At 40.5% G+C, this 16,043-nt stretch overlaps 2 protein-coding genes across 2 annotated transcripts; both read right to left on the bottom strand.

Annotated features, from left to right (window-relative positions):
- Positions 1–343: 343 nt before the first annotated feature.
- On the bottom strand, positions 344–10,785 carry prune2 (prune homolog 2 with BCH domain). Its single transcript, XM_080047052.1, has 11 exons — positions 10,699–10,785; positions 7,665–7,731; positions 7,099–7,299; positions 6,500–6,676; positions 4,650–4,752; positions 2,998–3,129; positions 2,754–2,840; positions 2,022–2,120; positions 1,867–1,905; positions 1,365–1,415; positions 344–1,239 (listed from the first exon to the last, which is right to left on the bottom strand). Exons 2-11 carry the CDS (start codon positions 7,717–7,719, stop codon positions 1,206–1,208), a joined length of 978 nt encoding a protein of 325 aa, XP_079903178.1. The 5' UTR covers positions 7,720–7,731; positions 10,699–10,785; the 3' UTR covers positions 344–1,205.
- On the bottom strand, positions 10,170–16,008 carry LOC307265348 (guanine nucleotide-binding protein subunit alpha-14-like). The gene is made up of 7 exons (XM_080047049.1): positions 15,765–16,008; positions 12,887–13,071; positions 12,456–12,610; positions 12,111–12,257; positions 11,713–11,842; positions 11,419–11,572; positions 10,170–10,993 (listed from the first exon to the last, which is right to left on the bottom strand). The coding sequence occupies exons 1-7, from the start codon at positions 15,883–15,885 to the stop codon at positions 10,803–10,805; spliced, it is 1,083 nt and encodes a 360-aa protein (XP_079903175.1). The 5' UTR covers positions 15,886–16,008; the 3' UTR covers positions 10,170–10,802.
- Positions 16,009–16,043: the final 35 nt, after the last annotated feature.

The raw sequence follows: 16,043 nt of genomic DNA on the forward strand, positions 1-16,043 counted from the left end.
AACGTGTTGATATTCTGTTCGAATAAAGCCTTTAAAAAAATGTAGTTTAAAAGACTAACGCCTGATTTAATGGAGCAAAATAACGGACATATTCATTGTTAAGCAAAAAAACAATTAAAAATCAAACTAACAATTTGGACATGATTGAAAATCATGACTGAAAACAATGTTTAGATGTTCAGTCAATTTTATTGAATTACATTGATCCATAATTGCTTTGCACATCCTCAACACAACCACAGTAGAACACTCATGTGTAAGAGGACCATCAGTTATCTATGAGGCGACATGCACCGATGCACAAACACACACATGCGTGTAGACACACATACACACACACACCGTACACATACACACACGCCGTAAACGAACACACAAGGTATTGTGCTTAACAGAAATCCAATCTTAATTTTTCTTCTGAGGTTTGTTCCTGAAGAGATGTTTATTTATTTGACAGAAAACACACACACACACACACACACACACACACAGCTAAAAACACATGCGCTCACATTGCACTGAAAACTTGATTTCATATTAACTTATCCCTCCTTGGTTTCAGCTAGACACTAAAAGATAAAATATCTATTTCTGGAATTATTTTCCAGTATTAAGACAGAGGATTTGATAGCTTAAATGCAATAGTTGGTCATCATCTATGGCAAATATATATATATATATTTTGTGGCTAAAACACTTGCTCTTTTATTGACGATTGTTGACACACACATCACACATTTTATCTGAAGTACTGTGGGTGTGTGACCAGCAAACGGTGATATTATTGCTCTGCTGCTTCTCATGCACACAGCTACAACACTATCGACTCTACAAATGGATTTGCGCAGTGCACTGCCTGGTGTGTAATTGCATTTCCTACCCTACCGTGAACAATGATGCTACTCTGTAGGCGCAGCCAAGCGTCACACTTGACGTTATATCACTCAGGGCTGCAGGTGTAAGGAACAGTAGATGCTACGGCAGCCATTAAGTATACGGTCTAACTCTTTGAGTGTAGGTATTGTAGAACAAGTATTCGTAAAAGTTGTGTTTCTCATATTAAAACTCCAGTGTCTAATTGACAAACACTTACACACCCACGCACACATACACACTAGCTTAACGAGCCTTGCAGCTTCACCCGTAGAATACAACAGTGACTTCTGAACATTGAGGTGGCCCCGTTCCATTTAGGATGATGGGGTTTAAGAGCTGCTGGCAAGGGCTTGGTCTGGTTTCCTGGAAAGATGGAAGGAAAAAACCGAGACATTAAAGACTGGTATGTTTATGTTTGGGTGACAGACTGTGGACACGAGGCCATTTCTCTTCCATGTGTGAACCTAAACGTCTAAGAGAGGACTTACTCTGCTCTGCTTGCTGCCGCTGGCTCCGATCCCAGCAGAAAACTATTCATTCTTGAATGAAAGGGAAAAAATGTAGTGTTTGTTAGAGGCATGGATTTATTGTCATAATGCGCTTGTGTTGTATTTTTTTATTTTTATAGAAGACACACGCAACTTATGATTCAAGGCACAATTAGTCAGCCAATGATTAGTGTGTGAAGTCTACAGTTTCGTTGCCGCATTTATTACCAGGGTAATAGATCACTATGCATTGAGGACCGGCTCATTTATTTTACTGTAATGATAAATGAGATAAAGAGACGCACTTAGCATCTTTAGCTTTTTTTTTCCTGTCTCTCTCCTTTAATTGCAGCCGTAGACAAATTTAAATCGGCCCTGGTCCAGCAGAGGTGTCTCTGTGATCCAAAAAGTGACCTATCTGATAAATGAGTGCACCAGCCAAGGATATATAGGGGCCCCGCGCAGAGGGAGGTAATGAGAGGGCAAGAGAGTCCATGCTTACGTTGAGTTTGTTGCCGCTTCCTTCAGTTCCTTGTCGACGCTAGAGGTGAGAGTTCATATTGACAAGATGAATATAAAGCCATTTAGAAAGAAGATTCAGGCTTAAAGGAGGAAGGGTTGGGGGATGGGGGGGTGGGGGAGGGCAGAGGGACCTACCTAATGATGCATTCTGGGATCTGGACGCAATCCATGGGGATGAGTTCCTGCAGCTCATCCAGACTGGTCACATACTTTATCTTACTGCTGAATTTGGTGCTGTGAGAAGAAAACATTCACATTCACACACACACACACACACACACACACACACACACACACACACACACACACACACATGAATTCTAATTAATGTAACAAATGTTCACCTGATGATGGCACTATAGGAAAAGTCAGAAGATCAATTCATTTAAATATATCCTTGATGGAACATGAAATGTCTTGGATGTCTCATGGAAATCCATTCAGAAGTTGAGATTTTTAAAGGGAAAGTTCAACATTTTAAATGTTTAGATGTTTTGCCTTACTCTCCTGCTTAACAAAAGGCAACAGAAACTGTTCCTATAACTGTGCATGCATTTTTTATTTAGAAATTAGCAAAAGTTGCTCATCCAGGTTAGCTTAGCTCAAACACTGGTAGTCAAGGGGAGCAGGTCAAAAGATAAACTTTAAAACCTCACTAAACGCACAGTTACAGCAACAGTTTCTCTCACCTTTTCTTGGGCCGGAGAGTGAGGCAAAAAGCTAAAAATGTAAAATGTTGAACTATTCCTTTAACAAATAAATCCGGATTGATGTAGTCAAGGAAAACCCAGCGGGTCACTGAACGTCATTAAAATACATCCTTAGTACAAAAAGCTAGCACGGTAAATAATTATTCATATTTTTTACCTGATAAAGGGCTTGGTTATGGCTAGAACTGTCCTGATAAACCACGATGGATGGAGAATAATGAAGGATTTCAAATTCTTCCTGAGCCTGAGGAAAAACACAGCAGACGTGAGGTGTGTTTATGTCCATGTTGGAGCTCATTTTCACTGTCATTAGGAGGTTTCAAATGCTTTCGGGAAATAAACACTGTTATCTTTTATGAAATCAAAGGTAGTATCACATATCAGATGTGAAAGGGATAGACCTTCTGTCAATCATCTGATAGCATTTCTTCAGCCAGCCGAGGCCGGGCATTCTTCTGTGGGGTGTGGCTCCATTCAGGTACACAATCATGTAGTCCTCTGCCACCATCAGCTCCAGTGTGCTGATCACGTAGCTGAAAATACACACACACACACACACACACACACACACACACACACACACACACACACACACACACACACACACACACACACACACACACACACACACATGCATATACAGAAAGTTAAAGAATATCTCAGGAGAACACAGTTAATATGTATTTTTCTCTAACAACATACGAAAAGGACTCATTGAGGGAATACAATTGTTATTTGAACAAAACATTGCACTGTATATTTATATCTTCATGCCTCTTTCAAAAGCCCTTCCATTTCAGCCATGTAGTCCAATCGGCTAAATCCCATATACAATTTTTTTTTTTATTACAAATTAAGATGAAATAAAAAAAAGATTTTGATATCCAAGCATAAGAAATGCCTTGGACCATGTTTTTGATGTGACCTACGAGAAACATGGTGCAGATGTTGCTTCATGGATGAGCGGTTTTGCTTTGAATTTCTTACTTTTTTTAATCCCCTTCTCCGTATCATCTCAGCAGCTCAATCAGACGCCTTCCTCCCTCAAATCCAATACTCTGATCCAGAGCAAACGACACTGTTATCTCTTCTCTCATTTATCTAGCCAACCCCCTCCACCTTCTCTCCTTCTTGTCAGTCAGCAGGGGAACGTTGCAACCTGCTTTGAAAAATAAAGTTGACCATATCCTCCGCTAACATGGGCGCTATAGTTTTCCTCAGTGACTCATCTAACTTCAATGACTTTGGGGCTCAGTTTGGACCCTGCTTCTTCTCCAACACTTTGTTCGTGACTATTGTGATCATCTTTCTCCCACTGGGATCCAGCAGCATACCATTGGCCACCCAGCCATAGTTAACTCCTCTTCAGAATCAGTCCTCAAGCCATCTGGCATCGGAAACTGTAGACACTACGGTTTACCTCCTTTCATATCTGTCCAAAAACTCTCCGAAAATGCCAGCTTACTCAATATCTATCGCAGAACAGCCCGTGGGATCCCAAACACACTGTCCAAGCATGAAATGTCGAATGTTCCAGCACAACAGCCAAGATGTCAACACAGGGAAGTCTCTTGCAAACAAGCCATCACTTTTATTCAAGTAGTTTTCCCGTGCTCGGAGGTGTCCTGGCTGATTTGAAGAGGTGATTTAATGTAATGTAAGCATGACAATGACAATGCTAGTTTGTGGCAGGCATGTTCACTATCTTTGCCGTGACTGTTTGCATGGTAACATAGTTTTTTGCTGGTATTTGGCTATCGGTATGAAACTAAAAAAGTCAAGTCAAACCGGTGTTGTTAGATGTTAATCATGCAATGTTGTTGATAGTCGTGTTTTAGTGATATCTCTCATGATCATAGTGGATGGAGGGACAGCCCATGTCACTAGCATCGCTATACACCGAATCAATAATGTTACTGCAAGCAGCAACAAGTGTGACAACTTCCTAATGACAACATTTAATAAGTGTCTGATTTTATGATTCGCTAAAAATGACCACATTTTTATTGAGAAGTAAATGACTGAGTGCCAGTCATTACAGTGTAATACTCACAGGAAGAGGTTCTCCATTATGTCATGGTAGTCCTCTCTGTTACTGTCTGGCAGGAAACAGGCTGCAAACACTATGATGGCATTCACTCCGTTAGCATAGTAGCCTTGATTAAAAAACACACAAAAGAATAGTAAGTATTAACAGTGAACTTGACCTTGTTCCATTATTGATGAGAGCCAGACCTAATCAGCATAGTGTTCGATTGCACTCCTATTTTTCTCTTTTTTGTTCAATATATCTGCAAATCTGTGACCTGTGACTGTCGCTCTGTTCTGTTTTCCTCTCCCTACTTTTCAGATTAATGTAATTTCCCTTTATTTGCCAGCCCATTTATCACCAGGTTTTGTGTCACTCAGACAGAGGGTCCTTTATCTAAATGACAGACCTTGTCGTATTGACTGCTTAGTGACAGACATCTCTGTTTTCATTGGACGACTTAATCCCACAGCATAGTGAGAAGAAAACGCACTACCTGCTACAGTGAGGGGGTCGGATTTCCACCCATATTGATAATATGGCTGCTTGTTGAAGACAAGCACATGGCCCTGGGGTTTTATGGGGCCCGATGAGGGAAGAACGGGATAAGGGGCCCCTGCCTGTGGAAACCAATATGGTGAGACTTGAGTGTGTGGTCCGATTTACGTCCCTTAATTAATCTTGCAGTCTTAATGCAGCTATAGGTGACACTAATAAATGGTTGAACAGAAAAGCTACGCTACCATGAGAATAGGTTGAACGCTCCTTGGCAAATCAAGAATAAACAGAAGAAATAAGCTGCACCTATGGTAATTGATTCTGCTTATTTTTTTCAAACAAAAATGACAGAAATGGCCTGCTTTTAGCTTCCCCATGTGAGGACTCACATCTTGTATTTATCTTGTGTGATTTTAAACTCAATATCTTTGGATTAGAGACTGTGAGTCTGACAGTTGAACACTTGACCTTGGGCTTTAGGGAATCATGATTAAGATTTTTCACAACTTGACATTTCATAGAAGAATCGACTAATTAAAAAAGGTATTAAATCGAAAATGAAAATAATTTAAACTATAAGTGGTAGATCTGTTACGAACATACTAATAGCATCATTTTCCATCTCAGTTGCCTTCAACTATATCTCTGTATTTCCTCATTTTAGGTCTGCAAGATAAGATGAGGAATTTCTAAAATGAGGCATCTCTCTGCCATCTTGAAAACAAAAGATATTTGTGATACAGTACACCATAACTTTTATGATTACTTCTGTTATCAGATAGCCTACTTTGACTGAAACTGTAGAATGTGTACTGCTGCTGTCATACATTTTTTGGAAGTGCATGCTGGCAGCGTGTGCATTTGATCTGGAAGCTTATGAAAGAGAGACCTCAGGATGCATCGAGTTGAGTTAATGTATTTATACTGTATGTGACTATGTAAGATTAATAATGGTTATATGACGATGGTGAAGAAAAGTTAACTTTGATTAAGTAGCGTGCGGGAAACAGGTTTATTTATTCGGTAACCCTGCCGTAAATTGTTTTGTCTAAGTTTCCGGGAAATATCTGATCCAAACAAAGGCCTTAAAAATAACTATATAAAAAGAGTATTTGTTTCGCTGATGGTCTCGTTGCTGTTACAGGTCATTCATGATCATCATTGGGAAAATGAGATTGATACATAAACATTTTAAAAATTCCTCGTAGTATTTCTAATTGCAGCGAGTGCGTGGTAATACTGAATCTTTTACTCGGACAGTGAATATAACAACACCTATTTCACAGCCAATATTAGGTTTGTTTGGAAAATAATTTTCTAAATACAAGTGATATTGATATCAGTATATAATAGTAAAATGGTTGTTTGGTAGTCACCTCCATGGGAGATGACTCTCATGTAGGGCTCAATGATCTTCATGTTGATGCGGTGCTCCTGCTCCCCAATGACCACCGTCCTCCACAGTTTGCCGTCCTGGCGCTCTTCCTCAGCGCTGTATGTCGGAATTGGATCATAAGGCTCGCTTGTCCCACTCCTAGTGGCTGCAGTGGGGTCTGATATGACAGAAGACCAAATACTGTTGTCATGGGCCTTATTTTTCCACTGCAGACATTTTGACTTGTAGCAGCAAGAAAAGCAAATGAAGAAGTGTTACTAATAACATTAACGACGGCTCTTTTCCCTTCAAAGTCTCCCAATAAGCCTTGACGTTGTGACAGTAAGCCAGCATGCCACAATACCAGTGCCCTGAAACTGAAGGCGCTAAATGGGATTCAGAAATAGTTAATCTAATTTTTTTCTTTCTTTTTTTTCTTTCTTTTTTACACCTATGCTATTCCCTTCTATGACAAGTCCACATGTGTGCTGTGAAAAAAGACTTAAATCAAACCAGTGTTTAAAAGTATCATTAGCCTATATCAGTTGTGATATTACTTTGACTGAAGAAGCGACAGTGTATGTAAGGTGAGTGACTGACCTTCCCAGTCCATTTCATGGTCCGTGTAGTCCAGGTAATCCCCCTCATCCGGAGTGTCCAGGTCATCCACGTTAATGTCCAGATCGTCTGGCGTCTCCCCCAAGTCGTCCTCGCTCTGGTCCAGTGACAGGCTGATACGAGGGGCCGACAGCTTCTTCCTTTGACCGGCACCTCCTTGCAGGGGTAGAGAGGTGGGAGGGACTAAACACAAAACAAAACACAACATCAAACCAGTTATTCTCTATAGGGTCAAGGCATTTTAGATATCGATATGCTCTGGTAAAAAAAAAAATAAGAGACCGCTCCAGATTTTTCTTGAATTGAAATCTCTACATTAATTAATGGCAATGCTTTAAATGGCTTTTATTCAGATTGGGAATTATATGGAATGATTTGGTCAGTAGTCTATAGAATAAAACAAAAATGTTAATTTCACTCAAACACATAACTGTCAGTACTTAAACAAGAAGCACCAATCAATTGCAGTGGTCTCTTAATTTTTCCAGAGCTATGATAATAGAAAATAATAATTGTTGGTTTGCGTTGAATCTGATTGGTTGACTCACCGGGTCTGCCTTCGCCCCCTTCAGAGTTCATTTTACTCCCTGATGCCAGGTCCATCCCCGGGAGGACCTATGAAAGCATGATTACAGTTATTAATTGGACTCCTACGATACGAAAACAAACCTGGTGGTGAATGCAGACTGTGATTCCTCTACTTTTAATGGGTTGCCAGCAAGATCAAACCTGGGAGTTTGAGGTCATTTAGAATCAGTGACACTATGACATAGTTTGTCCACCAGAGTGCAAATGCAATGAACTGTATCACTAGTATAGTAAGTATTAATCTTGGTCGCAGTTCTTCTTAAAAAAATTTAAGGCATATGAATGCCTTTGAAATTCTATTTGCATATCTATCTTAAAGGAGCAATAAGTGATATGGTCCTTTTAGCTAACTTCCTGTCATTGACTGCAGTTAGCAGTCCCCTCCCTCATCCCTACGTCACCACCACATGAACATTCAGCCTTGTTCTTCAGATAGTATCTTGATCGAGAGCAGCGAGTCATCGTTCACGGGCACAGAGACCCGCCTCTTTATAGTGCTCTGTCTCCTGATTGGATAAAACGAGTGGGATACTCAAAATTTTAACTGGCAATTACTGCAAAGCTGAATGACTGGGAGACCTGTGTTATGAACTGTGCATACTGTTTAAGTAATTGCTGTATGAATATAGAGTGATTTAACACATAGTTTAACAAAGAAAATATCACTTACTTCCCCTTTAATAATTAATTGTTTTACTTCTAAATATCAATTGCAGTAACCCTTTCAATAATCCAATCTCAGTAGAGCTATACTATAAAGCATAAGTAAAATAACTCCACAAACACAAACATGTGTTCATACATGGTGTAGGGATTATACCTAATCCATACACCTATCCTAATGTATTCTATCCACAGTTATCTGAGAACAGGGGGGAGTAAGGACAAGAGCAGTACGGGGGGGAAGCAGGGAGACAGAAGGATGAGTGAAAATGAGAAAGATCTTGAGGTTAAAGGTCATCATCTGCTGTGAATAATCCTCCCATTCAAACCGGGGGAAGGGGGAGGATGCTGAGGGGAGTGGGAGGAGCGGGGCTCGTTACATCACGACAAGCTCTCTCTCTCTCTCTCCCCCCTCCTCGCTGCCTTTTTTCTCTTGTGCTGATTCAAAGAGAAATGAATGCACGCTCGCCTGAGCACAGATTGGGCAGAGATGCAAATTCACAGTGAGTCACGTGTGCTCATTCGCATGAAAAAAGAAACATCCTTGTTCCTCCTCGGTAACACTGTGCCTGGAACAAGGATAGCGTGTAAAAATTCCTGAATGGTTGCTCCCTTGAAAGTGGGGATGACAGTCAGGAAGATGATTCACATAAGCATACAGTATGTGCATATATAAACACAGATAACAAATGTACAGTGGCACGTCATCCTATTATTGCAGAATAAGAAAAATCAGCATCAGCTGTTATGTGCATCCTCCATGGAGGATGCTTAGCTGCCTCACATTCCCTCCCATAGCATACAGCACAGGACCACAGTGCTGATGATAGCAGCCCCTCCCTCACTCTCGTTTCCTGTCTGCTGGCTGTGAGAAAAAAAACAAGAGCATATCCCTCTTTCTCTTCTTTTCTTTATGTCATCTCCACGGAATAATGGAACCATCTACTCACCACTAGTGGGGCTCGGGAATCTCTGTCCTCGTGCGTCTCAGAGCATGGATGTACTTCCAAGTTCCCTGCCTATTTCCTGCTCCCAGCCTCTCGGTGGAGATGCTCAGCTTGCAAACAGCTCACAGCTTCCACCATTTTGTGGTCACATGATCTGGGCCATTACCAAATAAGGGAGATCACCTGCTATAACAGCTCTGTGCACAGCAGCTTCCTCAGGCAGTGCAACTGAACAGGGCTATAGGAGGGAGTTTTGCAGTGTCGTTATTATCCTCTGGGATAAACTGTGTGTGTGTGTGTGTGTGTGTGTGTGTGTGTGTGTGTGTGTGTGTGTGTGTGTGTGTGTGTGTGTGTGTGTGTGTGTGTGTGTGTGTGTGTGTGTGTGTGTGTGTGTGTGTGTGTGTGTGTGTGTGTGTGTGTCGATGTTTTGTTATTTCTATCCCTGAGTATTGTGGGAGTGCTATTAAAGACAGTAGATTTGTGAGCCTGGCTGATTGTATTAGCCCTCAGGCTTTAAGAAAAAGAAAGAAAAAAGAGGAACAATAACAATCAAACCAGGACATTGCATGTGCTGATCATTTTCACAGTTGTACCTCATGCTGGTATAGGAAACTAAAGACTGACCCAAAGCAAATATCTGATGCTTTCCATGACACTGTTTATAAGGCAACTTCATACTCTGCATTGGCACTGAACTTTTGGAACTTAAAGCTAGTAAACTATAGCTACCAAGCATTGCAAATCAATAGCAACTAGGCAGTCTCACCTTCCGTGTGGGAACAGGCATTGTTCTCTCCGGGGACAGGGAAAACTGAGAGCAGCCTGTCAGACCTTTGCACACGGTTTTATTATTGTCAAGTACAAAGGTTGTTACCACAGCGTGCCAATTAGTGCGGTCACGCCTGCATAGAGTTGAGACGCCTCGATACAGTCCTTTGTTAATAAGTGAGTCATTTCTGAACATGCAACCTCATTTTCTTCTTATAAATATACTGTTTATACTGTACATACACATTTGTTAACGTCGAAATAAAATGATGTGCAAAGATAGCAAAGATAAGGAACAGCGCAGAATCCAGTTGGTTTAAAAACATGTTACATGTGGCTTTAATATCAATATTCTTAAGTTATTGATGGCAAACATAAAAACATTAGCATTAATATACAAACTGTTCTTTTACTTTCTCTTCCCAGAGCTGCAAGGCAAGGTGTGTTAAATTCTTAGTAGATTAACCACTGTCACACCAGTTATTTACTTATCGTCTGTCAAACAGTACTGATGTAAAAGCAACTTGTTTTGTTTTTTTATCACTCATTGAGCCGTGTCAAAAAAATATGGCACATCATGTATGTGTTTATCAGTGGTGTGATAAATGTGCCTTACCTGACACTGCTATCTGCATTACAGCGTGTGTCGGTACCAGAAAAACAAACTTCCTCCCTCTTAGACGTGAAACACTATCAGCTTTGTCCTGAGAAAAAAACTCCTTAGCTGAGGTCGAATTTGTCCAACATTTCCATGAAGATGGTGTCTTTAACGGATTCGAAGATGTTCTTGATGTTCTTTGTGTCCGTGGCGCAGGTGAAGTGTATGTAAATGCCTTTAGGATGCCCCTTGTGACGGTCCTTGTACATTTGGGAGATGAAGTTTCTCGCGGATGTGGCATCACCCTGAGGCCCTGTGAAGGTGAACGGGGTCAACATTTTAAAGGGAATCCGTGTATTTTGAGGAAATTCAAACCCCTTGTCAACTCATTCACTTCTCGCAATATAATAGCCACTCAATAGACATTTCATATTGTCAGAGCCAAAGATTGTGTCTTCAAATTGCTATTTTATCTGACAAACTGTCCAAAAAAAGGGTATTCAGTTATAACATGTTATACAAAGAGAAGCAGCAAAATCCTCTTACAGGGGAAAGCAATTATGGGTTTATCGAACATCGAAATAGTTTATTTATTTTTGTTGATGGACTAATCGAATGAAAGTTCAAGCTCAGCTCAGAATACTCGGACAAATAAAACGACAGACCGTATATATGGTGCAGTAGATAATAGATGCTTGTGGATGCTCTTTAAACCATGTAGGGCAGAAAGAGATTTACCAGTGAAGGCAGGGAAGAAGGTTGCCAAATGAGAGTGTGCGATTTTCTCCTCTAGCAAGTCTGTTTTGTTCAGGAAGAGGATTGTGGACGACTCCTGGAACCACTCACTCGTGAGGATGGTGTTGAACAAGGCGAGACTCTCTTCCAGTCGATTCTGAAAGTCGGAGGCAAGAACAGTCTTAAGATACAGATGCATGGAAACATTAGTAAATAACATAAGAGTCACTCTGAGCAAATGTAGCCAGGGCATTGGAAATCAAGGAGCAGTACAGTCTTTAATGATTTTGACCTCACGTCATTCTCGCTCTCGTAAAGGACCTGATCGTACTCGCTGAGCGCCGCCAGGAATATGATGGAGGTGACGTTCTCAAAACAGTGGATCCATTTCCTTCTCTCTGAACGCTGGCCACCCACATCCACCATCCTACACATAACAGATAACGAATAAAAAGCTGCTAGACTACTAAAGGAATAGTTGTGTAATTTGGGAAATGTACTTGTGTTTTATATTGTATGTGATGACACTAAATGTAAAGCTGAGAAAAGCTAGAGTGGCTTCGGATTCACTAAAGGATTGTGTCACTAAACAGGTGACAATGAAAGAAAAAAATAGCATCTAATCCACAGAGCACACGCAAAGTTGAAAAACACATTGTTGATGTGACAGGTAATAATAAGCACAATATCCCTACCTGAATATTATTTTTTTACGGGCAAGGGGTACTGAAAGGTCAAAGGGGTATTCTAGGATGCCTGTGGTGGGGACCCTGACCCTCAAGATGTCCTGCTCGGTGGGGATGTAAAACAGGGCTGTGATTCGGTCCAAATCACTCAGGTAACTGAAAAGTTAATAAAAAATAATGCACTTTTAAATCCTAAATCCAATCTGACCTCAAAAAAAGGTATGTCAGACAAACATCTGATCATTAATTATTTGTCAAGTTTAATGAGTAGTCAGTGTCCACAACTTTGAAACAAGTGCACCGCAAGAGCTGTAATGCTCTGGTGGAGAATTTCATATTGTATAAATGTCTTACTATTTGGTGTTGTCCGATAACTGGAACTCCCTCCTGCGGTTGTAGCACCTTTGGACACCGTGGTCGCTCCACACTTGCCTAATGGCATCCGCCTGCCAAGTCTCCAATGTGGACACCTGGTATACCTCCACCTGGCTCAGCCTCTGTGCGAGGCTCTGACACATGCACACACATACACACACACACATGCACACACACACACACACACACACACACACACACAAATCTTAACTGACGTGATCACCATGGTTAACATTACCTGTGAGCATGCATTATCATTCAGCTCAAAGCGCTGCTGTACCTTAGTGCAGCCTTTACAGAGTGCAAGCTTGGCTTGACCCTTATTAAAGTCTTGTTAACGCGTCAGTGACACACTGAGCTTCATCAAGGACATCAGTATTTCCTTAAAATAACTCTTTACAGTTTCTCACAATGTTATTTTGATCAGTGTAGTCAATCTGTAGAGTTCTCATGGCATCGATCAGTGCCTGGATGGCTGTGACTATGTTCTGAAACACCAGCCGAGTGAAGCCTCTCCTGTCAGCTTCACTGTATCCACTGCCATGGATGATCCTCATCTGTTTGATGAAAGTGCTCTTCCCACTTTCACCGGTCCCTATAGGCAAATGAGACCGGAGGATGAGACATGGAATAGGATCAAAGCTATGCCAGAAATAGGACGTGCAAAAAATAATCTGTAGTTGCTGAACAGAATTTTGGCAAAAAATAACAACAGGATTATTTCAGAAATTTTAAATTGTGTATTTTTTCCCCCCAGGGGAGTAGTTGTTGGTGAGTGGGTGCATATACTATATAGTTGGTTTATTCAGGTGTGTGCAAGCTACAAACCTTAAATGAATAAATATGTAGGGGAGAACGGGGTAAGTAGGAACACTTATTACTCTAGTGAGAATTGCTCATCACCTAAACATCTTTCAATGGTTATTCCTACATTAAATTGAGGCTTAAGGTGTTGGCTTGAAATGTGTACCCCTCACTTTTTCTATCTTATTGTAATAAAGAAGAAATAAATCATCAAAGACATCCTTACACATTGGGGTTGTTTGTCACAATGTTATCTTAATGGGAATAATCTTAAAAAGAAGGCAAGAAAGTAAAACTAAAGTTTAATTGCATTGTCAAGTTGACAAATAGGCCTACATAACTTACTGTAGCCTTGGCAGCTGGTCTAGTTTGGGATGCACTGGGTTGTTTTGATTTTGTTGCCCTTTTTTCTTTTGCATGCTAGCTGCCTTTTACTGCTCTATTCTCTCCTTCTCTGGGGTGTCAGTGAGGATACAGCTTGACAATTTATTTCGTTATTGGGTTCCTTTTCTGGCTCCAGCCTTGAGATAACATGTGACGACCAACCCCAACTTGAATTTCTTGCTAGCATCAAGGCCAACAACCATCTGACAACTAATTAGCTTGCTAACCACAATCTAAACCAGGGGTCTCCAACAGGTCGATCGCGAGCTACCGGTAGCTCGCGGGCGGGTTTTCAGTAGCTCGCCTGATAGGTTGACCGACTTGTAAAAAAAAAAAAAAAAAAAGATTTTTTTTTTTTTTTTTTTTTTAAACAAGTTAAAAATCTGATGAAGGTAAATGCACCTCTTCCCATGGTCAAAACTTTGCGATTTGCGGTAAATAAATGTTCACATGTGTCTCAAAGCGTTTCTCTATCAGCTGGTGTGTGTGCTGCTCTGCGGCTCTGCATGCGGCCATGCATGACTACGGCATGCACTGTCTTTGACCTTTGCATAAATGTATTTAATCATTTTAAGGGGAAAACACATTTTATTTATTATTTCAACTATTGAGTTATTTGTAAAACAGCCTGCTAGTGTAGCCATACAAGATTTATTTTCTGAATTTTCAATGCTGCTTTATTTTTACGTTTTAAATTGGGAAATACATGTTCCTAAACGACCAATAACCTCTGTATTTAAAAAGAAATCAAGCAAGTAGGCTAATAATAACCATTAATGAATTATAAATTATCACAGTAGGCCTAATTGTCCACAATAATCTCACAACAGCCCCCTATCCAAAAAGGAACTTTAAAAATGTACAACTGTAAGGTCAGTTGTCTGTTTTATTCAAATAAGCAGTTGTTTATTTCTGTAGTGCGTATTGGCATCTTTGAGCAAAATACCCCCAAAATTTTCAGCGCGCCGCGTTGCGCCGCGCCTCCTCCACACCTGGGTGGTGACCGCCTTGACTAAGACATTTCCTGGGGGAAACACTGTTGCGTCACAATAAGAAGTGTAATAGACATTGATGTCAATTTTCAGTGATATGTGGCCCACAAAAAGTGTAAAGTAATGTGTTCTTGGACCTTTGATGGGAAATGATTTATGAAAAGCATTAGGTATGCAATTTCACACGTGTACAAACAGAAGCTTAATTCATTTGATGTGTGCTATGTAAATAAATATTAGCGATTTGATACAAGTAGCTCTTGGCCACTTACATTTTTTCAAAGTAGCTCTCAGTTGAAAAAAGGTTGGAGACCCCTGATCTAAACTATAGTTTACCCTTCACACTTTGTATGAGTAACAAGTGTTTCGTTATAAACCCATTGTGTAAAAGCCTAGAAGAAAAATACTGAGGAGCAAAATATTTTCAATTTGACATGAAAAACACAAACAGTCCTCTCACCTCAAAATCAGCAGTCTAACTCCAAGGAAGACTATGTAGGTGACCTCTAATCCCAATTCTGGATATTTACATACCAAAATTTCACAGACAGCGTCTTCTGGTTCCGAGATATAACGATTGTGACAACCAACCCGTGTGACATATTACCCCGTTCTCCCCTATTTATCATGTATTTAAGTGTCATTTTTCTCCATGTGTTGCCAGTAACACCATTTTTACTTTATTTGTTTAAAGGGATGCTGAATGTTTGTGTGCAAGTAAATGTATCAATCAGCAGCTTTGTGCCACTGAGCAAAAGGCAAGTGCTTCCCGCCCTCAGTCAATGACTCATTAACAAGAGGCTCATCACCAGAAATCCCTAAAAGGTTCATCATTACTGACGATTTTCCAATTTCCAGCCGGACTAACACAAGTCTGGGTGTAAAGTTTATGTCTAAAAGTGTGCTGGTGTTGTGCCCAACATAACCAGAATCACCTTGACAATTTAATTCAGACAGCCTGCTGTAATAACATTCTCCTGGAGTTTAACCAAGATGTTTTTGTAGGCTATGTTTTAACGGCAATATCCACATTATAATTAAAACTATTTACTGTCCATTTTTAGTGTCTCAGAAGGTGAGCCACTTATCAAACTATACTGACACTCACCTAAGAGCAGCAGCTTCAGCTCCCGTTCAAATGATTCTTTATCCTTGTGGATCTGCTTCTGTATTTCTCTGTGTATCCTGCGACTAGCCTCTTCCTCCTCAGAAAGGCAGCAGTCCGCCATTGTGGTCAAAGTTTAGGAGCTGTTTTGAGATGAACTGTGCCACAGCTGACTGAGGATTAGAGAAATGAATGGACATAGATCATCTTCCCCTGACTAGCCAGGAAAAGCTTCCGTCCCGTAACAGGTGTGTTGACTACTTTGAGCAGTCATTCTTCCTT

Source organism: Ammodytes marinus, assembly GCF_949987685.1.
Source record: "Ammodytes marinus genome assembly, chromosome: 18".
NCBI lineage: Eukaryota > Metazoa > Chordata > Actinopteri > Uranoscopiformes > Ammodytidae > Ammodytes > Ammodytes marinus.